Raw genomic sequence first — 25,388 nt, 5'->3', positions numbered from 1 at the left:
ACCTCACCTCACCTAACCTAACCTAACCTAACCTAACCTAACCTAACCTAACCTAACCAAATTAAGTTGAAGCACACTAAAAACCTGTGTACCCGAGGGTACAGTCGTGGCACCACTGTTTATACTCTTATATCACAAATGGAATATACATCACGGTTTCGTGTCATACACTGTAGGTAATGCAACATCAACATGAAAATTACATGTGTGTAAGAAGTACAAGTACTGTGTATCAATAAGGTCCTCCATTGTAGAACGTAAAAAGATTAGGCAGGCGATGAGTCATAATAACGTGGCTAAAGTAATTTGACCAGACCACACACTAGAAGGTGAAGGGACGACGACGTTTCGGTCCGTCCTGGACCAGGTCAAAAAGGTCTGGTCAAAAAAACATAAAAAAAATGGGATTTTCAACACAGTGATTAAAGAGGCACTCAAACAAGTTCTTGTAAGATTTGCCGGACCAACCAGGCTGTTGTGGATATGCGAGCCTGCGGGCCGCTCCAAGCAACAGTCTGTTGGACCTAGTCATCTGAGGCCGGGCTTGGGGAGTAGAACTCTGGAAACCCTCTCCAGGTATACTCCAGGTAACAAATATGTTCCAGATATTTGATTTAGAAAAAAATAAGAATTTAAACGGTAAACAGTATACAGTATGGTTCAGCAGTATGGTTGTGCTTACAGAACCATACCAACCATTTCTCTAGCCAGGAAAATGATAGTATGGACTATAAGAACCTTTAACTCCCGGGATGCCACCACACTCCTCATTATTTTCAAATCATTTGTGTCTTCCCTCTTTCAGTACTGCTCAGTTCTTCACCTTTCAAAGCAGAAGACATTTCTGAAATAATAGCAATACAGAGGCACCTAAATTACTGGGATGATATCAAAGCACTCAAAATGTACTTCCTAGAAAGGAGAGGTTTTTCTTTCTAGAGGAGAGGAGAGGAGAGGCGGGTTTTCTTCCTATTGTGGAGTGTTGGACATGCTGCTATGGCGGTATGTCCACTCACAAGATGAGTGGCGCTGCCCAATAAACTCGCCCCTCGGGGCAAAATTTAAAAATTTAAAAATTTAGAAAGAAGAGGAGGGGTATATTACATAACATATACCTAAAAAGGTAGTAAAAGGCCTGGTAACACACGAAAAAGTATTCTGGAGTTAAATATACAGAAACAAATGTAGAATATACATAGTGAAGAATAGTTGTCTTAGGCTCAGAGAATATTGCATGAACTTGAGAGGTACGCGGCTCGTTATCCTTCTCTCACCCAGAGTAAGAAATATTACTGCAACAAAGGTTTTCAAGAGGTAAATGAACAAAGTTTTGGTGGAAGTATGGGGGTGAACCGGGATGTAATGGATATGTGCGGGCCGCTACCTTCTAGAACGTGTTGTTGCTAGGTCCCACACCGTCTGGGGAGTAGAACAACTCTCGAAACCGTTTGCAGGTGAGGCAGGAGTGTTCAATCAGGGAGGGTGGGAGGGGCGAGGTATGGGAGGGGGATGGGCGAGATATGGGAGGGGGATGGGCGAGGTACGGAGGGGGAGGGGCGAGGTATGGGAAGAATAGCGGAAGAAGGAAAGGGAGGAGAGGAGAGGAGGAAGAGGAGGAGGAGGAGGAGGAGGAGCGGCGGTGTGGGGGAGGAATGTTGTGGTTACCGCTGGAGGCGACTCACCTCGCCGGGGGAAGGGGAAAAACAGCATTATCACCGCACCCGAGAACGTGTCCATTCATTGCTTATACCCTCCCCCCCCCCATGTTGGCTAGCATGGACGGTGACGCGTGGCCTCTCTGTCTGCGTCCCTCCCCCACTACACCGGCCCTCAGCGTCCCTCCCCCACTACACCGGCCCTCAGCGTCCCTCCCCCACTACACCGGCCCTCAGCGTCCCTCCCCCACTACACCGGCCCTCAGCGTCCCTCCCCCACTACACCGGCCCTCAGCGTCCCTCCCCCACTACACCGGCCCTCAGCGTCCCTCCCCCACTACACCGGCCCTCAGCGTCCCTCCCCCACTACACCGGCCCTCAGCGTCCCTCCCCCACTACACCAGCCCTCAGCGTCCCTCCCCCACTACACCGGCCCTCAGCGTCCCTCCCCCACTACACCAGCCCTCAGCGTCCCACCCACTACACCGGCCCTCAGCGTCCCTCCCCCACTACACCGGCCCCCAGCGTCCCTCCCCCACTACACCGGCCCTCAGCGTCCCTCCACTACACCAGCCCTCAGCGTCCCTCCCCCACTACACCGGCCCTCAGCGTCCCTCCCCCACTACACCGGCCCTCAGCGTCCCTCCCCCACTACACCAGCCCTCAGCGTCCCTCCCCCACTACACGAGCCCTCAGCGTCCCTCCCCCACTACACGAGCCCTCAGCGTCCCTCCCCCACTACACCAGCCCTCAGCGTCCCTCCCCCACTACACCGGCCCTCAGCGTCCCTCCCCCACTACACCGGCCCTCAGCGTCCCTCCCCCACTACACCAGCCCTCAGCGTCCCTCCCCCACTACACCAGCCCTCAGCGTCCCTCCCCCACTACACCGGCCCTCAGCGTCCCTCCCCCACTACACCGGCCCTCAGCGTCCCTCCCCCACTACACCAGCCCTCAGCGTCCCTCCCCCACTACACCAGCCCTCAGCGTGGGGGAGGGACTCCCCCCACTGTTAAGACACTCAGAATTTTGGAATGAAGTTTTAAAGTTCAGTTCGTTATACACAAGTTTTAAATATCAAGAATTTCTTTTTCACTTTTATTTAACAACAGAGATTTTATACAAAATTTTAAAATAACCTGAGTTACTTTACAAATTATTAAAATATTTTAGTTTTGTTTTATAAAACTGTAATATCAATATAGCTATTGGTTAGGTAGTAATTGTAAGAAGCAATAAAATATTTATCTTCAAAAACTAAGATGGTTAGGTTAGGTCGTGGTTTTCTATTCAGCTTTTCAAGTTAACTCAAATATTCACAATATATTTGACAGTACGATTTAATACTAAGTTTAAATAAGTACAATTCCTGACTGTCATACATAGCACATAATTGCACTTATGGAGCTGTTATATTTACCTCCCCATTTTTGGAGGACGGGCTGAATGTATGGGTGAAATTGTCTTTCAGGGAGTGGCATTTGAGGGATTTAAAGTAGTCTTAATGATTTACATATTTTGTTGTGTTGATTTTTAAAAGTTAATGTTCTCTGTACATTCCGCAAGTTGGCACCCAGGCTTATTGGCACAGTTACCGTCCGACAGTGTTGCTGTCTGGGTAATGTCTTTCCTCTTAGGCTCCTCAGTGCCAGCTAAACTATACATATCGGAAGTAAACCTGCAGAGTAAACTACACTCTACATGTCTTGCTACAGACAGCAGGCAGCTGCTTGCTGTCTGACGTTTGAAAAATTGATAAAATAAATTCGTCATTGGACAAAGTTGGTGCGGTAAGCTCTCGCTAGTCAAACATCCTCCATTAAAAGCTCTCCCCCCCCCCCATGCATGTATCTGATTTACCCATTGGTGTAACTGCAAGTTTATGTTTAAGTAGTGAAAATCCTTTTTGCCAAATTGTTAGTAAAACTGTAATTGATTTGTTGTGTCGACAGTTAAACCAGTGGTGCAGCGCGTGAAGGCCCTCCGTCTGACCCGGGACGACTTCGAGGTCATCAAGGTGATAGGGCGCGGAGCCTTCGGCGAAGTGTGTGTGGTCAAGCTCAAGGGCACCGACAGGGTCTTCGCCATGAAGATCCTTAACAAGTGGGAGATGCTTAAGAGGTTGGTACCAATCATTCTTTCTCAAAATAGACACACACGCACGCACGCAGGTGGAGGGGGAGACTTGGACCCACATGTGGGCACACGGACACAGTGGTCCTTCTGCTGCTCCCCCCCCCCCCATCGTCCCCTGCTACTCTCCCTTATCGTCCCCTGCTACTCTCCCCCATCATCCCCTGCTACTCTCCCTTATCGTCCCCTGCTACTCTCCCCCATCGTCCCCTGCTACTCTCCCCCATCATCCCCTGCTACTCTCCCCCATCATCCCCTGCTACTCTCCCTTATCGTCCCCTGCTACTCTCCCCCATCGTCCCCTGCTACTCTCCCCCATCGTCCCCTGCTACTCCCCCCCCCACCCCCATCGTCCCCTGCTACTCTCCCCCATCGTCCCCTGCTACTCTCCCCCATCGTCCCCTGCTACTCCCCCCCCCACCCCCATCGTCCCCTGCTACTCCCCCCCACCCCCATCGTCCCCTGCTATTCCCCCCCACCCCCATCGTCCCCTGCTACTCCCCCCCACCCCCATCGTCCCCCGCTACTCCCCCCCCACCCCCATCGTCCCCCGCTACTCCCCCCCCACCCCCATCGTCCCCTGCTACTCCCCCCCCACCCCCATCGTCCCCTGCTACTCCCCCCCCACCCCCATCGTCCCCTGCTACTCTCCCCCATCGTCCCCTGCTACTCTCCCCCATCGTCCCCTGCTACTCTCCCCCATCATCCCCTGCTACTCTCCCTTATCGTCCCCTGCTACTCTCCCCCCATCGTCCCCTGCTACTCTCCCCATCGTCCCCTGCTACTCCCCCCCCACCCCCATCGTCCCCTGCTACTCCCCCCCACCCCCATCGTCCCCTGCTACTCCCCCCCACCCCCATCGTCCCCTGCTACTCCCCCCCCACCCCCATCGTCCCCTGCTACTCCCCATCATCCTCTGCTGCTCCCTCCCCCATCATCCCCTGCTATTCCCCCCCTATCCCCCCCCATCGTCCCCTGATACTCCCCCCCCCCACCCCATCGTCCCCTGCTGCTCCCCCCCCCACCTTATCGTCCCCTGTTGCTCCTCCCCCCCCCCATCGTCCCCTGCTGCTCCGTCCCCCGTCCCCGGCCGCTCGTGCCCCTCCCCTCCCCTGCCGCTCGTTCCCCCTCCCCTCCCCTCCCCTGCCGCTTGTACAGGGGGACACAGGTGGTGGTGCTTGTACAAGGGGGACACAGGTGGTGCTTGTACAGGAGAACACAGGTGGAGCTTGTACAGGGGGGGGGGGGGGGGGCAAAGGTGGTGCTTGTACAGGGGGATACAGGTGGTGCTTGTACAGGGGGACACAGGTGGTGCTTGTACAGAGGGACACAGGTGGTGCTTGTACAGGGGGGGCACAAGTGGTGCTTGTACAGGGGGACACAGGTGGTGCTTGTACAGGGGGACACAGGTGGTGCTTGTACAGGGGGGGGGGACAGGTGGTGCTTGTACAGGGGGACACAGGTGGTGCTTGTACAGGGGGACACAGGTGGTGCTTGTACAAGGGGGACACAAGTGGTGTTTGTACAAGGGGACACAGGTGGTGCTTGTACAAGGGGGACACAGGTGGTGCTTGTACAGGGGGACACAGGTGGTGCTTGTACAGGGGGACACAGGTGGTGCTTGTACAGCAGTGGTGTGGTGGAGGCTGACTCCATACACAGTTTCAAATGTAGTTATGATAGAGCCCAGTAGGCTCAAGAATCTGTACACCAGTTAATTGACAGTTGAGAGGCGGGACCAAGGAGCCAAAGCTCAACCCCCGCAAGCACAAGTAGGTGAGTACAGGGGACACAGGTAGAAAAGAGTGCCCAAATGGAACACACTAGAAACAATTTGTTCTATGTCAGAGTAGTGAGTAAATGGAATTCACTTAGAACTGTGGTGTGGCAGCAGACTATACATTTTACTTTGCCTTCTAGTCCTTGGCTTCCCCTTTGGTTTCACCTAAGGGGAAGATATTTACTCATTAGCATGTGTTCATTGCAGATTCTTTTCTCTTTTAATAACTGGGTATCATATTTATAAACAAGTTTATATAAAACATCTTTATTGCTCCAAATATAGATGAGTAAATTGTAATGGTGTATATTTTGATTGTTTAGAGCCGAGACGGCGTGTTTTCACGAGGAGCGCGACGTGCTGGTGTTTGGGGACAGACGCTGGATAACTAACCTTCATTATGCCTTTCAAGATGATAGTAATCTGGTAAGTATAATGGCAGTATTGTTGTCGCACCTCGAGCTGCACAAACATGCATCGTGTGCATCCTTGCACTTGTAGTGCACTAGACTTACATTGCTATTGATTCCATGTCTCTGACAGCAGCTTAGGATATCGGTAGGCCCTTTAGAGAACTGTTTCAGTTTAGCTGTTATATGAGTTTGTAAATTATTTTGCAAGAAATATTATAGGAAGTGTAAAAAAAAAAGTAATATATTAAATACCTTGATAAATTAACTATTAAATGAGTATGTACCATGATTAATATAATTTGTATCTGAATATCTTTTGGATGTACAGTACAGCATATCTATTGAATATATACTGTGTTTGTGTGTGTGTGTGTGTAATATATATATACTGTACTGTATATATATATGTCGTACCTAGTAGCCAGAATGCACTTCTCGGCCTACTATGCAAGGCACGATTTGCCTAATAGGCCGAGTGATTTTCTTTATTTTCAATAATTTTTTTCCAAATAGTTTTTTTTAATTATTGTTATTATTTTAAGACCATAATTTATTGACTTAATTTAGGATATGTGTTAATTTAGGTTATGTTAAGATAGCTTAGGTTAGGTAGGGTTGGTTAGGTTCGGTCATATATCTACGTTAGTTTTAACTCAAATTTAAACAAATTAACTTATACATAATGAAATGGACAGATTTATCATTTCATAAGAAAAAATTAGGAAAAATATATAAATTATGGAAAACTTGGCTTATTAGGCAAATCGGGACTTGTATAGTAGGCCAAGTACGTTCTGGCTACTAGGTACAACATATATATATATATGTTGTATATATGTTGTGTATCTATATATATATATATATGTATATGACAATGTCAGACCACGGAGGAAAAATGAAACGGGAATTTCCTTAAGTACTTTCGTATATTAAATACATCTTCAGAAGGTGTATTGACCTTCTGAAGATGTATTTAATATACGAAAGTACTTAAGGAAATTCCTGTTTCATTTTTCCTCCGTGGTCTGACATTGTCACATTCTTAATCACGTGTTTATTTTCGTGATATACACACATATATGTATATATATATATATATATATATGTTATATATATATGTATACTAGGTACAACATATATATATGTGTTGTACCTAGTAGCCAGAACGCAGTTCTTGGCCTACTATGCAAGACCCAATTTGCATAATAAGCCAAGTTTTCCAAAATTTCAATATTTTTCTCATTTTTTTTCTTATGAAATGATAAAGCTATTCATTTCATTATGTATGAGCAATTTTTTTTTAAATTTTAGCTAAAACTAACATAGATATATGACCGAACCTAACCAACCCTACCTAACCTAACCTATCTTAATTAACCTAATCTAAATTAACATTACTAAATCAATAATTTATATTCTTAATTCAATATAATAATAATAATTAAAATAAACCAATAGGAAACAATTTATTGAAAATAAAAAAAAACTCTTGGCCTATTAGGCAAATTGGGCCTTGCTTAGTAGGCCGAGAAGTGCGTTGTGGCTACTAGGTACGATAAGATATATTGTATATCTATTGGATATACAATATATCTATTAGATATATAACTATTAGATATATCATATAACATATTGGATATATGATATATCTATTGGGTATAATAAGTCTATTGTTATATAATATATCTAGTGGATATATAATACAGTATATCTATTTGATTTATAATATACTGTATCTTAATATACAGTATATCTATTAGAAGGAAGAATTTTTACGTAATATATAATATGTATTTGAGTTATCTTTCTTTCATTTATATTATACAAAATGTTTAATTTTAAGATGTTTATTTTTTTATGTAGCATAAATGCTCCTGTTGGCAGGAAACTCATTCTCTAAATGCATGTTGTATGTTGTAAATGTTAATCATTATCAATATGCTACAGTCAGCCACGTGCTTTCCTAACCCCTCGGGACTGCGACTGAATGGATAACCTGTTGTGTTCGGATAATTGGTTCGTCGTCCTGAAAAGTGAGGGGGAAGAAAACCAGAGTTGAATGTCATGAAACACCATTCTCTGGGTGAGTCCCAGAGGCTCCCCGGAGCTATCCAGGCTGAATGGATATGTATAACTTTCTGGCATCAATGTGCATGGAGTTCTTGCCTACCAGGGACCATGAGCCAGAACCCCCTCAAGAGAGGCACGAGGTGCAATGGCCTATAGAAACCCCCGTGTGGTTTGGGAGCATTCTGTCTTCTATCGACCGGATCTGGCACCCAGAAAGGTAGGCGCCCCCAAAACAGACCTCTATTCTGGTGGAACTATTGCTCCCGAAAGCCGAACGATTGGACAGAACTCCCCAAACGAAAATTAGCAAATGAGCATGACATTGTGTTGCCTTGCTGCTGTCTGTGCAACCTCCCCCCTATCCCCGGGAGGGGGAAAGGGGAGCCCCCAGACCCCCACACCGGTGATCCACCCTTCAGTTCTCAGGCTGGGTGTCAAAATAGCAAAAACACCGCTGACTGGATAGAGGGTGGGAGGGATGCTGGGGAGCCTCCGGTACTCACCCAGAAAATAGCGTTTCATTACATTTGATTCTTATTTTCTGGAGGGAAAATAAGGCTCTCTGGAGCTAATTACCCAAAGACAAGGAAAAACAGGGACATACCCGGGCGGCGTTCAGTCCTCGCTCCTCAACACGAAGCTGAGACAACTGACTACAATCGCCCTATCAATGGGACGAACCGCGAAAGGGCCAACACACCTTACAAGCACCCAAACGGCGCAAAGGGCGATCCCCACGCTGAACAGAAACAGACGGCACCGAACCTGACACACTGGCCTACCACGAGAAAAAGAACCTCGAGCCCTGGCACGACCCTTTAGTTCCCTCTCGCTTCGTGCGAGTCAGAAGGTTGCTCTGTCCCCTTGTCTCTGGTGGACAACCACCATGGGCTGGGCTTGGGGAGTAGAACAACTCCCAGAACCCCATCAAGCAGGTATGACCCTGCTGGGATGGCCTCCCCACGAGCCCCCCAGAGGACCAACAATTCAGACACAGGACGGGAACTAGCTGAAGTCGCCTGCAGATACTGCATCACCGTAGACTCTGCAAACAGCAACGGACAAAAGGGCGAAGACACTCTTAAGAGCCAGGGCCCAAGCTGATTCCAAGGAAGAAGTTAGCACTGCCTCCCGACATGTGAGCCGAGATGCAAAAAAAAAACGGCAAAACAGCATCCTACAGGAGCGGCGCAAACAGCTTCAACACCACAGACGACGCACGTGCCGCTGAAGGCAACTCACCAGACCCAGAGGTGGTCCCGAGTGGCTCCACATCCACTGCAAGCCAGTCTGAAGACAGCTCAAGGAGGGAGAAGAATGCAGGGCCGAAGCCAGCAGGCCCCGCATACGCAAGTCCTCCGTGACCAGTGCAGCCAAAAAGGAAGGAACCTGCATATGAAGCTGCATCACACCAACATCCCGCGGAAGGGTAGGGGCGAACAAGCACTCATTGAGATGCTCAAATGCGCCCTCCCCCCAGGAAACCTGCAACACCGTCTGAGCCTCCCGCCACTCAAGGGTGCGGGACCGACAAAATGTGTGCCACGCTTCCAAAGAGAAGAAAGGACAGTCTGCTAACCAGGATGACTTCGGAACTTTGTAACAAACCCAGTAAGGACATAAAGATCCACACACGAAGGAACGCGGATCCATCACGAAAGCAAAATCCGGGTCGTGCAGGAGGTAAGCTGCAAGGGCTTACTGCACCCACTGTGACTGGACCCGGGAAGCCGGAAACCTCCGGAAAGACAAGACTGAAGAACCGTCGGGGCCACGGAACTGAGTCTGGGTAGGGGGTAAACACCAAATCCAACTCGTACAAGGAGGGAGCAAAAGAGAACCCCACGCCCTTTAACACCATGCCCTGTTCTTAGGGTACAAAAACCCAAGCGGGGTCCAACGGGACCCAAGGCCCCCAAGGCCCCCAAGGCCCCCAAGGCCCCCAAGGCCCCCAAGTCAACCCCTCCCCTGCCTCACGAACCTCGTCCCGAGGATCCGGGGCCGAGCAGTTCCCTGCCTCTGAAGAAAAGGCAGGAGCAGCTGAAAAAGCAGGAACTAAGGGGGCCCACTGGTCAGACCCAGAAGCTCCGGCAGGAAGGCCAGGCTTAAATGCCTCTGCCACCACTCTGGAAGGGGACTGCCCTGAGACTGCCCGAGTCTCAACACCAACTAAACCCTGCCCTGTCTCTGAAACCCTCAGACGCTTCGGAGCTGGAAGCAAGGGGGGGGGGGAGGAACTGGATGGACAACAAAAAGGGAAGAACAAGGGGGTAGGATGGAACCAGAGCCAAAGCGACTCCCACCCCAAAATCCGGGACAGTCTTGGGGCATCCGGGAAAGCAACTAACCTAGCACGTTGCAGCAACCTAAACCTGTCATGCAACGCAGCTGTCGCCTTCTTGCTCATATCACGATCAGTAGCTTGGGTGAAATGGAGCAAGTACAGGCAACAAACGTTGCACGACTCCGGGTCAAAAGAATCGCCAACCCAACAGGCAGCCTTGGACAACAACAGTGGACATCTTCAAGAGGAAACTAGATTGTTTCCTCCAACGAGTGCCGGACCAACTGGGCTGTGGTGGGTATGTGGGCCTGTGGGCCGCTGCAAGCAACAGCCTAGTGAACCAAACTCTCACAAGTCAAGCTTGGCCTCGGGCCGGGCTTGGGGAGTAGAACTCCCAGAACCCCATACCTGGTTGATACCTGGTTGATACCTGGTTGATGGGGTTCTGGGAGTTCTTCTACTCCCCAAGCCCGGCCCGAGGCCAGGCTCGACTTGTGAGAGTTTGGTCCACCAGGCTGTTGCTTGGAGCGGCCCGCAGGCCCACATACCCACCACAGCCCGGTTGGTCCGGCACTCCTTGGAGGAATAAATCTAGTTTCCTCTTGAAAATGTCCACTGTTGTTCCGGCAATATTTCTTATGCTTGCTGGGAGGACGTTGAACAACCGCGGACCTCTGATGTTTATACAGTGTTCTCTGATTGTGCCTATGGCACCTCTGCTCTTCATTGGTTCTATTCTACATTTTCTTCCATGTCGTTCACTCCAGTACGTTGTTATTTTACTGTGTAGATTTGGTACTTGACCCTCCAGTATCTTCCAGGTGTATATTATTTGATATCTCTCTCGTCTTCTTTCTAGTGAGTACATTTGGAGGGCTTTGAGACGATCCCAATAATTTAGGTGCTTTATTGCGTCTATGCGTGCCGTATATGTTCTCTGTATTCCCTCTATTTCAGCAATCTCTCCTGCTTTGAAGGGGGAAGTGAGTACTGAGCAGTACTCAAGACGGGACAACACAAGTGCCTTGAAGAGTACAACCATTGTGATGGGATCCCTGGATTTGAAAGTTCTCGTAATCCATCCTATCATTTTTCTGGCTGTCGCAATATTTGCTTGGTTATGCTCCTTAAACGTTAGGTCGTCCGACATTATTATTCCCAAATCCTTTACATGCTGTTTTCCTACTATGGGTACATTTGATTGTGTTTTGTACTCTGTATTATGTTTAAGGTCTTCATTTTTACCGTACCTGAGTACCTGGAATTTATCACTGTTAAACATCATGTTATTTTCTGATGCCCAGTCGAAAACTTTATTAATATCAGCTTGAAGTTTTTCAATGTCCTCAGCCGAGGTAATTTTCATACTGATTTTTGTGTCATCTGCAAAGGATGATACGAAGCTGTGACTTGTATTTTTGTCTATATCTGATATGAGAATAAGGAAAAGCAGTGGTGCAAGGACTGTACCCTGAGGTACAGAGCTTTTCACTGCACTTGGACTAGATTTTATATGGTTGACAGTTACTCGCTGAGTCCTGTTTGACAGAAAACTGAGTATCCAGCGTCCTACTTTACCGGTTATTCCCATTGACTTCATTTTGTGTGCTATCACGCCATGGTCACATTTATCGAAGGCCTTTGCGAAGTCCGTGTATATCACATCAGCATTCTGTTTCTCTTCTAATGCCTCAGTGACTTTGTCGTAGTGCTCAAGTAGCTGTGAGAGGCACGATCTTCCCGCTCGAAATCCATGTTGGCCTGGGTTATGAAGGTCATTGGTCTCCATGAAATTGGTGACCTGACTCCTAATCACTCTCTCAAATACTTTTATGATGTGCGATGTTAGTGCAACTGGTCTATAATTTTTTGCCAATGCTTTGCTCCCTCCCTTGTGTAGAGGGGCTATGTCTGCTACTTTAAGTGCATCTGGTATCTCCCCCGTGTCCAAGCTCTTCCTCCACACTATACTGAGTGCCTGTGCTACCGGCACTTTGCATTTCTTTATAAATATTGAATTCCATGAGTCTGGACCTGGGGCCGAGTGCATGGGCATGTTTTCAATTTCTTTTTCAAAATTTAGTGCGCTCGTGTTTATATCAGTTATATTTACCGGGGTTTGAATATCCCGCATAAAGAAAATGTCTGGATCTTCCACCTTCATGTTGTTTATTGGAGTGCTAAACATGTCCTCATACTGCTTTTTTAGGATTTCACTAATTTCTTTGTCATCCTCCGTGTATGAACCTTCACTTGTACGAATAGGTCCAATACTGGCAGTGGTTTTTGCTTTTGATTTCGCATATGAGAAGAAATATTTTGGATTTTTCTTTATTTCCTGAATTGCTTTCTGTTCTAACTGCCTTTCTTCAGTTTCATATGAGTGTTTCAATTTCCGCTCGATTTCTTCAATCTCCCTATTTAAATTATTCCTTCTTTGACGGGAAATTCGTGTCTGCATAAGCAGTTCCGTTATTTTTTTCCTGCGTTTATAGTGTCGTCTGCGTTCTCTTTCTACGTTAGATCTCTTTCTGGCTTTCCTCAAAGGAACATGTTTCAGACAGACTTGATACGCTTCTGAAGTAAGTTTTTCTATTCCTTCTGTAGGACTTGTATTATTTAGAACAGTTCCCCATGGAATGTTTGTAAGTTCCCTGTTTATTATCTCCCAGTCTATCCTTTTATTATTAAAATTGAATTTACTGAATAGCCCCTCTCGCTTTATCAACGTTTTAGGTCTATTCTGAGTATTGATGGTCGTTTGCACTTCAATGAGTTTGTGATCTGAGTATGTGGTATCTGATATCGTAATGTCTCTGATAATGTCTTCATTGTTCGTAAAGACCAGATCTAGAATATTTTCATTTCTCGTTGGCTCCGATATCTGCTGATTGAGTGAAAATTTGTCACAGAATCTAAGTAGTTCTCTAATCTGTGGTTGGTTAGGTCCTGTTAGATTTCCTGGTATAATATTATTGTTTGCTATTTTCCACCTGAGACTAGGCAAGTTGAAGTCACCTAGGAAAATAATATCAGGTATCGGGTTCTGCAAATTATCAAGGCTATTCTCTATTTTGCTTATCTGTTCTGTGAATTCCTCAGCCGTTGCATCTGGCGGTTTGTATATTAGTATAATCACTAAATTTATTTTCTCTATTTTTAATCCCAGTACCTCTACCACCTCATTTGTAACGTTTAGGAGCTCCGAGCATACAAGGTCTTCCCTAATATACAGACCCACTCCTCCATGTGACCTAATTTTCCTATCACACCTGTATAGGTTATATCCTGGAATCCAGATCTCACTGTCCAACAATTCCCCTGCATGGGTTTCTGTGAAAGCTCCAAATACTGCATTTGACTCCGTGAGGAGGCCATTTATGAACTGTACTTTGTTGTTTGTTCTTGTTTTCAGTCCTTGTATGTTGGCAAAGATGAATGAGGTTACTCTATTAGTGATAGTTTGAATGGGAGACTTTTTCGGCACGTCCATTAATCGTGGACATAATGAGTTTGTTCTGACCAGTACTGATTGTTGTAGGGCAGTTTTCTGTCGTAGTTGTAGTTCCCTTTCGGTGGGTAATTGTATCTGTAATTCTGGAATGCCAGTGGATCTGTCATCCAGTTCCATACACTCTCCATGCTGCTCCTTTTGAATTCTCTGCCGGTCTGGTATAAAAAAACCATCAACCAGGTATCAACCAGGCAGCATGGCGGAGGCACAACCGGTGATTGTCCACCAGAGACAAGGGGACAGAGCAGCCTTCTGACTCGCACGAAGCTAGAGGGGGACTATAGGGTCACATCCAGCGGACCACGGAGCCCCCGCAGGGTTTTCTATGGCCCTTAGCCTTATTAACACCCTAAGGGAAGCCCCAGGCAGTGTACTGCGAACTGGCACCCAAGACTACTGAACAATCTGCTAATAGCTGAACCCCTGGTACGTGTCTACTTGTGGGGGTCTAGCAAGGGGTACCACCAACCACAAAAAAACTGAGAATATAGATATAATGATAGATATATATGTCCCAACACAGAAGGGGCAACCACTAAGGCAGACCACCTCACCCCGCAGAAAAACAAAAACAAAGCAAACCCCCTCAAGAGGACAGCGTACCCAGGTGGACAGAGCCAGCCCCTGTAAGAGGTGAAAACTAGCTGTGCAGTACCCCACGCCCCGACCGGTGACAAAAACTACCCCTACCCAGAGGCAAACACAGGCAACAAGACCTCAGTTGACTCCAAGTGTGGCCAAATACTGAGCAATAAAAGACACAGCGGGGTTAGATCCCGAGGTGACTTGTGGAAGGTGGCCTCAAGCCCTAAGGATAGTACTTAGAGGGCACCTAGGGAAAGTGGTCCTATGTGCATGCAGCCCAAGTACCGAAGAATATTACTCCTGGCTCACACACCACCAGTAGAGACAGTTCATGCCACAAGGCACAGAATCTGAGACAAATTGCTGGAGACAGAGACAAAAGACCACACCAGGAGCACATCATCCTGAGAAATGAAGGGTGGATTGCCGGTGTGGGGATCTGGGGCTCTCCCCGTCCCTCTCCCAGGGAGGGGGCCGGGTGCATAGACATTGGCGCAGCGACATGAATTTTTTTAAATTTTGCCCCGAGGGGTGAGTTTATTGGGCAGCGCCACTCATCCTGTGAGTAGACATACCGCCATAGCAGCATGTACAACACTCCCCAATAAGAAAAAACCTGATAGGGTGTTCATCCTGTCACTTGTACCCAGATACAGCTGGGACTTGCTTAACTATCTCAAGTGAACAGCTCCTCAAACAAGAAGATTAACATCTGTCAACCCTTAAAAGCTTACGTTATCTTGCGGGTGCAAAATGGGGGAATCTTTTAAGAACAGTATCAATATTTGACAAATAGTGTTTTCCTAACTCAAACAATGTGGGGTTTATTATTCTACACATATTTCTAATGTCACTCAGGTGTTCACATTCACGTAGATAGTGGTCAAGGCGGTGTCCGTCACTCTCATCGCAGATTCTGCAATTTCGCTGATCAGCTGTTGTTTCCATTCTGAATCTCCATGGTAGCCAAGACGGATTCTCGCTATTACTGATTCTCTCCCATGTTGGGAGCAGCGACATGATGTCATGCTTGTTTGCTATTTTTCGTTTAGGGAGTGCTGTCCACTCGTTCGGCTTTCTGTAGCAATAGTTTCACCAGAATAGGGGTTTGTTTTGGGGCACACCTACCTTTCGGGGTGACAGATTCGGTCGATGGCAGATATAGAATGCTCCCAATCACATGTTTTTTTTATAGGCCATTGCTCCTTGGGCCTCTCTTGAGGGGGCCCAGGTTCTGGCTCATGGTCCCCGGTAGGCAAGAACTCCGTGCACATTGACTGATCTTATCTTGAGATGATTTAGGGGCTTAGCGTCCTCGCACCCCAATCCTCGACCAGGCCTCCTTTTTGTTACATATCCCCAGGAAGCAGCCCATAGCAGCTGTTTAACTCCCAGGTACCTATTTACTGCTAGGTAACAGGGGGCATCAGGGCGAAAGGAACTTTTTTTGCCCATTTGTCCCCGCCTCCACCGGGGATCGAACCTGGAACTTCAGGACTATGAATCCGAAGCGCTGTCCACTCAGCTGTCCAGCCCGTCCTCCAAACAAAGATCCAAAAGTGATTCCACGCACCCGCCAAACCCCCTGTTCATGAATGAAAAGCAGTTTACACACGACTCAAAACTGCTGATGTTCGAACATATCCGGAACAAGTGCTTCACTGACGAATTTTGTTTGAATCACAACGCTATAAATGCTTCACCCACGTACTACAAATACAAATAATCGCCAACAGAACCTAAACACCTAACCTAACCTATCCTATGCCTATATATACACAATATGTTAATATATTATAATATTATTTTATACTTGAGAAAATTCCCGTTTTGAATGAACAGCATGTTAAAATTTATGAATGCGTTTGTGGGGTTGACCGCTGTATGTAATGGACTTGAGTCGAGGACGGGTTGCAGCTGCAGGTGCCAGAAAGTTATACTTATGCATTCAGCCTGGAGAGCTCTGGGAGCCGATGGGGCTTTCCCCAGAAATTGACAATTTTGTTGCAGAAATTCGACAGCATTTCTTTATTTGTACTTGCCAATATGAGAAGTTTTGATCCGCTTGTTAAATTGAAGATTATAGTTGATAGAGTATTGATATTTATATAGTATAGGTGGTGGTGGTGGATGATGATAGTGTTGGGTTGACTGAAGTGGAGATTAATGGTAATGAGGTAACCTCAGCAGACTGCCTTTTACCATGTACACTAATGTACCAAATGCCATGACAGTTTTAAGTTTCTGAGCCATCCGTTAGTGTAGGAATGCTGCTCAAGTGGCACTGTACAGTCACTGGACAAACTAGTTCCATCTTCATTGCACATTTTTATTCAGACTACTTGCCCCACCAGTTATCTGAACAAACCCAAATTGGATAACAGACATTTTCAGATAAAAGGCTTTTGTAAAGCATGTGGTTGACTTATAAACATGTGTTGGAAAGGCAAGTTTTTGTTTACAATTATTTAAGTTAAGCCCTTTGTTGAATTTCAATGTCAATAAATAATTTGCTGTTCCCCTTTAAATACTGTTGTGTCTTGAGAAAAGCCAGGGAGAATACAACTTAAAAGATGAGAAATTCTACACTTTATTTATGTTAACACTCTTTGTAAGTCAAAATATAGATAATGAAAACCATATTGGTTGCATCGTATTATATATGTACTGTCAGATCACAGTGAAGTATTTGGGGAAAAGTTGCCTTAGTGAGTGTGGTAGTAGTAATATTGTGGTTATCATACATCACCACCTTGTAAATTATTATTATCTAGGTTGTAGATCTTGGTCACAGCTAACCTTATTTGGTGGAGACTGCAGACCTTATTGTTTAGATCGGTGGGACTAACCTTATTGTTTAGATTCAGTGAAGGCTGACCTTATTGTTTAGATTCAGTGGAGGATGACCTTATTGTTTAGATTCAGTGGAGGCTAACTTTATTGTTTAGATGAGCAGAAGCTTACCTTACTGTTTAGATCAGTGAAGGCTGACCTTGTTGTTTAGATCAGTGGAGGCTGACATTGTTTAGATCAGTGGAGGCTGACATTGTTTAGATCAGTGGAGACTGACATTATGTAGATCAGTGGAGACTGACATTATGTAGATCAGTGGAGACTGACATTATGTAGATCAGTGGAGGCTGACATTGTTTAGATCAGTGGAGGCTGACATTATGTAGATAAGTGGCGACTGACATTGTTTAGATCAGTGGAGGCTGACATGTTTTAGATCAGTGGCGGCTGATTATATTGTTGAGATCAGTGGAGGCTGACTACCTTCTAGGCTGGGCGAGATGTATGGGTAAGTCTCCTTACACCCATTCCCTCTGTTCATCTATTAGTGATTAGGAAACTGGGTGTTACAGCAGTTAACTGTTGTGGGTGGCATCCTGGGGAATGGTCAAATGCTGCATATGTCCGAGATATTTTTGAATATCCCACAAATGCCGCAAGGCACAGCACGAGGAAAATAGCCGGAAGGCTGTGTGTGAAATATGCCGCAAGGCAAAGAAACTAGAGCTACAAGGCCACTGCGACGAGTGGGCTGAAAGGTTCAAGAGTCCAAAAAAAGGGTTCACACTCTAAGTCAAAGAGTGAGGTACATGGCCAAACAAAGTAACTACTACTACCTTGTTTAGATCAGTTGATGCTGACCCTATTGTTTAGATCTGTGGATGCTGCTCTTATTGTTTAGATCAGTATAGGCTGACCTTGTTTAAATTAGTGGAGTCTGACTGTTAAGCTAAGTGAAGGCTAACTTTCTTGTTTAGTTCAATGGAGGCTGACTTTGCTTCCATTGTATAACATTTAGTAATTATATGCAAAAGTGTCTTATCAAATATTATCTGTTTTAGTATCTGGTGATGGATTACTATTGTGGAGGGGACTTGCTCACATTACTTAGTAAATTTGAGGACAGACTCCCAGAAGATATGGCCCGTTTCTACATAGCAGAAATGATTCTTGCAATTGGTGAGTTGTGATTGCTGTTTGTTTTGATGATTAATTATGTTCTTTTTATTTTATGCTGAGCACAGTGCTTTAGGGGAAGGAAAACATTTAGTAGAATTTGTAAGAATAAGTATGATGAGTAATGGTTACTTTGATCAAATATCTGTACAATAGTTGGTATTTTTCATGTTAAATATATGAGGTATAGGCAAGAATGCAGGAATTGTTTTAGTATATAGATTAAAATTGTAGCTTTACACATTTTTCAAACATTATTGCTTCTCACTGGTTCATCTTTTTATTACATCCCTGTGTAGGTAAACTTAACCAAACAATATGGATAATTATTCAGTACTATACCTACATATGCTGTATGTGTGTGTGTGTGTGTACTTACCCAAGTGTAATTACGTAAGTGTAGTTACAGGATGAGAGGCTATGCTCGTGGTGTCCCGTCTTCCCAGTACTCTGTCATATAATGTTTTGAAAATACTGACGATTTTGGCCTCCCACCTTTTGACTTGACTTGTTCCAACCGTCTACCACTCTGTTTGCAAAAGAAAACTTAATATTTTTTTTTGGCACCTTGGTTTCGCTTGTTTGGCACCTTTAGCTTGAATCAGTGTCCTCTTGTTCGTGAAGTTGCTGGTTTCAGGAATTCCTCTTTTATCCATTTGCTTGATTCCTGTTAGTTTTTTGTAAGTGGTGATCAAATCACTTCTTTTTCTTCTAGCTTCTAGTTTTGACATTTAATGCCCTTTTGCCTCTCCTCCTAACACTTATTTTTCAGTTCTGGAAGCCATTTTGTAGCAAGCCTTTGCACCTTTTCCAGTTTGTGCTTCTTGAGATATAGGCACCGTAAAACTGCTGCATATTCCAGTTTTGGTCTCACAAAAGTCATGAACAGTTTCTTTTAGCATTTCACCATCCATATAATTAAAAAAAGTCTGAATTTGAAAGCAACTCATATGCTCCTCTCTCAGTGTTCTTTGTGTGTTCCTCTGGTGAGTGTTTACTATCCAAAACTACCCCCTAGGTCTAGTTCCTTATTAGAGTTCTTTAGTGCCTTTCCACATAATTTGTAAGTTGTGTGTGGTCTGCCCCAGGTACTGTATCTTGGCATCATCCGCAAACATATTCATATAATTCTGTGTTCCTTCTGGTAAATCGTTTTATGTTAACAATGAACATTACTGGTGTAAGAACTGAACTCTGTGGTACTCCGCTAGTAATACCCCTCCAGTCAGATACATTCTCTCTGATTACCGATCTCATCTGTCAGTGATCAGTTAAAAGTTGTTCATCCATATCAGAAGTCTTCCTGTCACCCCTCTAGCATGTTCCAGTTTCTAGAATAGCCTCTTATGTGGGACTGTCAAAAGCCTTTTCAAGTTCAGATAGACATAGTCAACCCAACCATCTTTTTCCTGTAGTATCTCTGTGGCTATCATAAAAACTGAGGTGATTTGTTACACAAAATCTTCCTGTTACAAAGCCTTACTGTCTGTCTGTCTGTGTTATGTCATTACTCTCTAGGTGTTAAACCCATTTGGCTTTACCTGTGGTTTCTAGGGTTTTTACTACCACGCTTGTTAGTGTTAGGGGGTCTATAATTTAGATGTTCCTCTCGACTACCATTTTTATAGATTGGTACTATATATTGGTACTATATATTGGTATATATTGGTATTACTATGTAGTGGAACAGTATTACTGTATATTCATATTACTGTATACTAGTATTGGTATTTATATATTGGTATATATTGGTATTACCGTACTGTATATTGGTATATATTAGGATTACTATATATTGGTGTAGATTGGTACGATAGGTGTTCAACCCATTTGGCTTTACCCATTGTTTCTAGTGCTTTGACTACCACGCTTGTTAGTGATACGGGTCTATAATTTAGAGGTATCTCTCGACTACCATTTTTATAGATTGGTACTGTTTGCCTTTTTCCATATATCTGCTAAAATTCCTGTGCACAAGGATGTCTGGAATATTAATTGGAGTGGACTGCTCAGCTCAGTTGCACATTCTCGCAGCACCCAAGGTGAAACTCCAGGTCCAACTGCTTTATTTCTTCCTAGCCCCCTTGAGTAATTTTTCCACTTCATTTTGAGATACCTCTATGTATTCTGTGGCGTGCTCTGGAATTGGTATTGAGGTCTGGGTCTTTGTAATCCTCATTTTATACAAACACACTTTGGAACTGTTCATTTAACATTTCACACATTGCATTTTCTTTCCCAATAGTCCTGTTTTCCGGTCTCAATCTCTGGATTTTATCCTTTACATGCAGCTTGCTTTTAATGAATTTATAGAAAAGACCTGGATATGTGTTACATTTGTCCGCTTTACCTTTCTCAAAGTTCCTTTCTGCCTCTCTCCTCACTGTTGTGTAATTGTTTCTTGCTTGCTTGTAGTGCTGGTATGTTTGTGGGGTTAGGCCTCTTCCTATATTGAGCCCATTTTCATGTACAGTATTTTCCTCTCTGACCATCTCACTGTATGTATGTGTGTTGTTATTTAAAGTGTTTGTATTCCATTTCAGATTCTATACATCAGTTAAAATATGTCCACCGAGACATCAAACCGGATAATGTGTTACTTGATGCCAATGGCCATATACGACTGGCAGATTTTGGATCATGTCTACGGCTTCAGGAAGATGGAACAGTACAGAGTAATGTGGCAGTAGGAACACCCGATTATATATCTCCAGAAATCCTCAGGGTAGGTTCTGGATTGTACTCCATATTTGTTTTGATTTGAAACATAAAATTTTGTTCTGTACTCTATTTGCTTAGGTAATTGAATAACTGATGCTCTTGAACAATCTATTTTTCCTTTAAAGTCATTTTCTATCTTACTTAATTATAGAACTGCTTACAAATACATTTCTGTTGAACTGTTTTTGTAAGTGTGAGAGATTTCTCAGGTATGAGAAATAATCAGGATAATCAGGAGCGTAATTATTTTTGTTGTTTATGGAATTGGATTTCACTTGTTGGCTATTTATTAAGGGCACATGATAAATAAAACATTGCTGCATGATGCAAATGTTGACAGGACTATTCATTCCCATAGGCCATGGGAGAAGGACAGGTTTGTTGACAGCAGTCGTTCATTCCTTGACGATTCATGTACTGTACTGTAAGTCCGTGTGATGACTGGACCATTTGGGATAGTATTTAAAGGCTGAGTGGCTTGAGCAACCCCATAGCTGCTTTGTGCTTCAACACATACTGGTTTAGGATAATATAACAGACAGACTAGAGGATGGAGTTTTGACACTGACAGTGTTGAGTGAGACTAAAGCATTGTTTGTAATACTCTTACTCTTTTGGTGCATAGTCATATACATTGCTTCTGTACTACATAGCAATGTACTCTTATTATATTTCAGATTTATTTCCTCTATTTTTTTCATACTTTGCTTGGTCCTTATTCAGCAGTCAGTTCAGAATGTAGACCAATGTGTGAACATAGTTTAACGTTTACACCTTAACTGTTATTTTTTGTTCACTGGCTCATACACAGAAAAGTTATACCAGACAAAGGCAAAAAAATAGGGCTGGAACTTTGTTCTGGAACCAACATTGGCTTAAACTGTAGTTAATATAGAGGAGCTACTGTATTTGGAAATGTGTCATGCCCAGTTCTAACAAATATTTTGTCTGTTACTGAATGCTAGACTGTATAATTTGGAATGCATTTATTGTTTGCAAACCATTTTAGTCAAACTGGAAGGTTTGGATTATGGGCTGCCTTATTTACTAAATGTGTAGAGTTTCCCTCTGCATATTGTTAGTACTCGGTATCGGAGAATTATTCTCGTCAAAAATTAACCATAAAGTCTTCAGTTGTTATAAAAAAAAACGTTTTTTTTTTTTTTAAACCATCACTTATTACTTGTGGTGTCAACTCAAATAGCAAATGCTTAACTTGGCTTTTCTTAACACTCTTGCGTTCTGGGGTCCTGCGGGTAAGTCACGCCTCGAAGTAAACCCCGGTCAAGCAGGAAGAGGTGGATCATGAATGTTTATAATGGTTTTATTTTTGGTTAAGATGTTCTTTGTTTAACATTTTTTTTTTACATTAAAATGTTCACAAATAGTTTATATATATCATATAATAAAAGAAAAACTAGTTTATGAAAGTTATGTTCAGTACTCGGCATACTCAACCTCCTTGACGTAACCTTGGGTAAAGCAGGTGTTTAGTGTGCCATACATGAATACAGACATTTTTACATTTGAAATACTGTGTACTGTAATTGTTTATTGTCATATGCTATTTTTCTATTTTCATGTAAAGTTTGAAAATTCTCTTTCACATGATCGAGAAAAGCAGGCTGGCGTTTTAACGTTTTATAATGATTGATAAGTATAATTTGGCCTGTAAAGTAGGAATGTAGCCAGCTTGAGACGTTAATTAACATTTTGAGTTTGTTTAGCCTTTTTTTAATACGTTTACAGGTGGGGTGGGTGGGTGTGTGTAATTACCTAAGTGTAGTTAAAGGATGAGAGCTATGCTCGTGGTGTCCCGTCTTCCCAGCACTCTTTGTCATATAACGCTTTGAAATTACTGACGGTTTTGGCCTCCACCACTTTCTCACCTAACTTGTTCCAACTGTCTACCACTCTGTTTACAAAAGTGAATTTTCTTATATTTCTCCGGCAGCTTTCTTTCGTTAGTTTAAATCTATGACCTCTTGTTCTTGAAGTTTTGGGTCTCGGGAATTCTTCCCTGTCAATTTTATCGATTCCTGTTACTATTTTGAACTATTTTACTATTAGAGGTGATCATATCACCACTTTTTCTTCTACTAGTTTTTGCATATTTAATGCTTCTAACCTCTCCTCGTAGCTCTTGTCCTTCAGTTCCAGGAGCCACTTAGTGGTATGTTGTTGCACCTTTTCCAGTTTGTTGATGTGCTTCTTAAGATATGGGCACCATACAACCGCTGCATATTCCAGCTTTGGTCCAACAAAAGTCGTAAACAATTTCTTTAGTATTTCTTCATCCATGTATTTAAAAGCAATTCTGAAGTTAGAAAGTGTAGCATAGGCTCCTCGCACAATGTTCTTAATGTCGTCCTCATGTGACAGTTTTCTATCTAGAACCACCCCTAGATCCCTTTCTTTGTCAGAATTCTTTAAAGATTTCTCTCATAATTTATAGGTTGTGTGGTTCTCCAATTCCACATTCCATAACATGGCATTTATTCACATTAAATTCCATTTACCAAGTGTTGCTCCATATAGTTACTTTGTCCAGGTCTTCTTGAAGGCATGACAATCATCTATCTTGAGGTTATCTTGAGAGGATTTCGGGGCTTTAGTGTCCCCGCGGCCCGGTCCTCGATCAGGCCTCCACCCCCAGGAAGCAGCCTGTGACAGCTGACTAACACCCAGGTACCTATTTTACTGCTAGGTAACAGGGGCATAGGGTGAAAGAAACTCTGCCCATTGTGTTTTGCCGGTGCCCGGGATCGAACCCGGCACCACAGGATCACAAGTCCAGCGTGCTGTCCGCTCGGCCGAACGGCTCCCTATCCGGTCGGCCGGATAGGGAGCCCTTTCTATCCCTTTCTATCTAGGTTTCTTATCTTCCTTATTATCTTAGCATCATCAGCAAACATGTTCATATAATTCTGTATTCCCACTGGTAGATCGTTAATGTAGACAATGAACATTACCAGTGCAAGAACTGAACCCTGTGGTATTCCACTCGTGACATTCCTTTGATTACGGCACTCATTTTTCTGTCAGTTAGGAAATTTTTCATCCATGTTTGAAGCTTACCTGTCACCCCTCCAATATGTTCCAGTTTCCAGAACAACCTCTTATGGGGAACTCTGTCGAAAGCCTTTTTTAGGTCCAGATAGATGCAGTCAACCCAACCATCTCTTTCCTGTAAAATCTCTGTGGCTCGATCATAAAAACTGAGCAAGTTCGTTACACAGGATCTTCCAGATCGAAAACTATACTGTCTGTCTGATATTATATCGTTTTTCTCCAGGTGTTCTACCCATTTAGTTTTAATTATTTTTTCCAATATTTTGACTATTACACATGTCAATGATACAGGCCTATAATTAAGGGGGTCTTCCCTGCTTCCACTTTTGTAGATTGGAACTATGCTAGCCTTTTTCCACACATCAGCTACAACTCCTGTAAACAGGGATGCCTGGAAAATCAGTTGAAGTGGAATGCTGAGCTCAGGTGCACATTCTCTCGGAACCCATGGTGAAACTCCATCTGGACCAACTGCTTTGTTCTTACCTAGCTCCTTGAGCATTTTTTCCACTTCGTCTCTAGACACCTCTATGTGCTCTATGTTGTTCTCTGGAATTCTTATTGTGTCTGGTTTCCTGAAGATTTCATTTTGTACACACACACTTTGGAACTTTTCGTTTAATGTTTCACACATTTCCTTTTCATTTTCCATGAATCTATTTCCCATTTTCAACCTCTGAATATTAACCTTTACCTGCAATTTGTTGTTTATGAATTTATAGAATAGATCTGGTTCTGTTTTACATTTGTCTGCAATCCCTTTTTCAAAATTTCTTTCTGCCTCTCTCCTCACTGTCGTGTAGTTGTTCCTCGCATCTTTGTATTACTGGTATGTTTGGGGGTTTGGCCTCTTCCTGTATTGATTCCATTTTTGTGTCTTTCGGTCTCTGGCCCTCTCGCAATTTTTGTTGAACCAATCCTGTTTCCTAGTTCTGCATCTCTGTTTTGGTATAAATTTTTTGTGCCTTTAACATATATTTCACAAAACTTGACATACATCTCATTCACTTCCTTCCCTAGCAACAAGTCTGTCCAATTATACTTGTTAAAAAATGTTCTAAGGTCGCCATAATGTACTCTCCTGAAGTCAGATTTTTCAACTGCTTCAACCTCCTTATTTTCTTCCAGATTATAACTCATTGCATACTTTATTCCCAAAAAGACATGGTCACTTTTACCCAAGGGAGGAAGGT

The 25,388-nt window shown here is 43.9% G+C and overlaps 1 protein-coding gene across 6 annotated transcripts in view; it reads left to right on the top strand.

Annotated features, from left to right (window-relative positions):
* Nucleotides 1–25,388, top strand: part of gek (serine/threonine-protein kinase gek) — a 494,332-nt gene that overhangs the window by 225,500 nt on the left and 243,444 nt on the right. For all 6 annotated transcript variants that reach the window (XM_069304649.1, XM_069304648.1, XM_069304646.1 and 3 more), the window contains exons 3-6: nucleotides 3,607–3,775; nucleotides 5,891–5,993; nucleotides 18,288–18,405; nucleotides 20,946–21,127. In XM_069304649.1, coding sequence (XP_069160750.1) covers nucleotides 3,607–3,775; nucleotides 5,891–5,993; nucleotides 18,288–18,405; nucleotides 20,946–21,127 — 572 coding nt within the window. The remainder of the gene's footprint in view (nucleotides 1–3,606; nucleotides 3,776–5,890; nucleotides 5,994–18,287; nucleotides 18,406–20,945; nucleotides 21,128–25,388) is intronic.

This window comes from Procambarus clarkii, chromosome 52 (assembly GCF_040958095.1).
Source record: "Procambarus clarkii isolate CNS0578487 chromosome 52, FALCON_Pclarkii_2.0, whole genome shotgun sequence".
NCBI lineage: Eukaryota > Metazoa > Arthropoda > Malacostraca > Decapoda > Cambaridae > Procambarus > Procambarus clarkii.
This window is presented reverse-complemented; position numbering and strand designations above follow the sequence as displayed.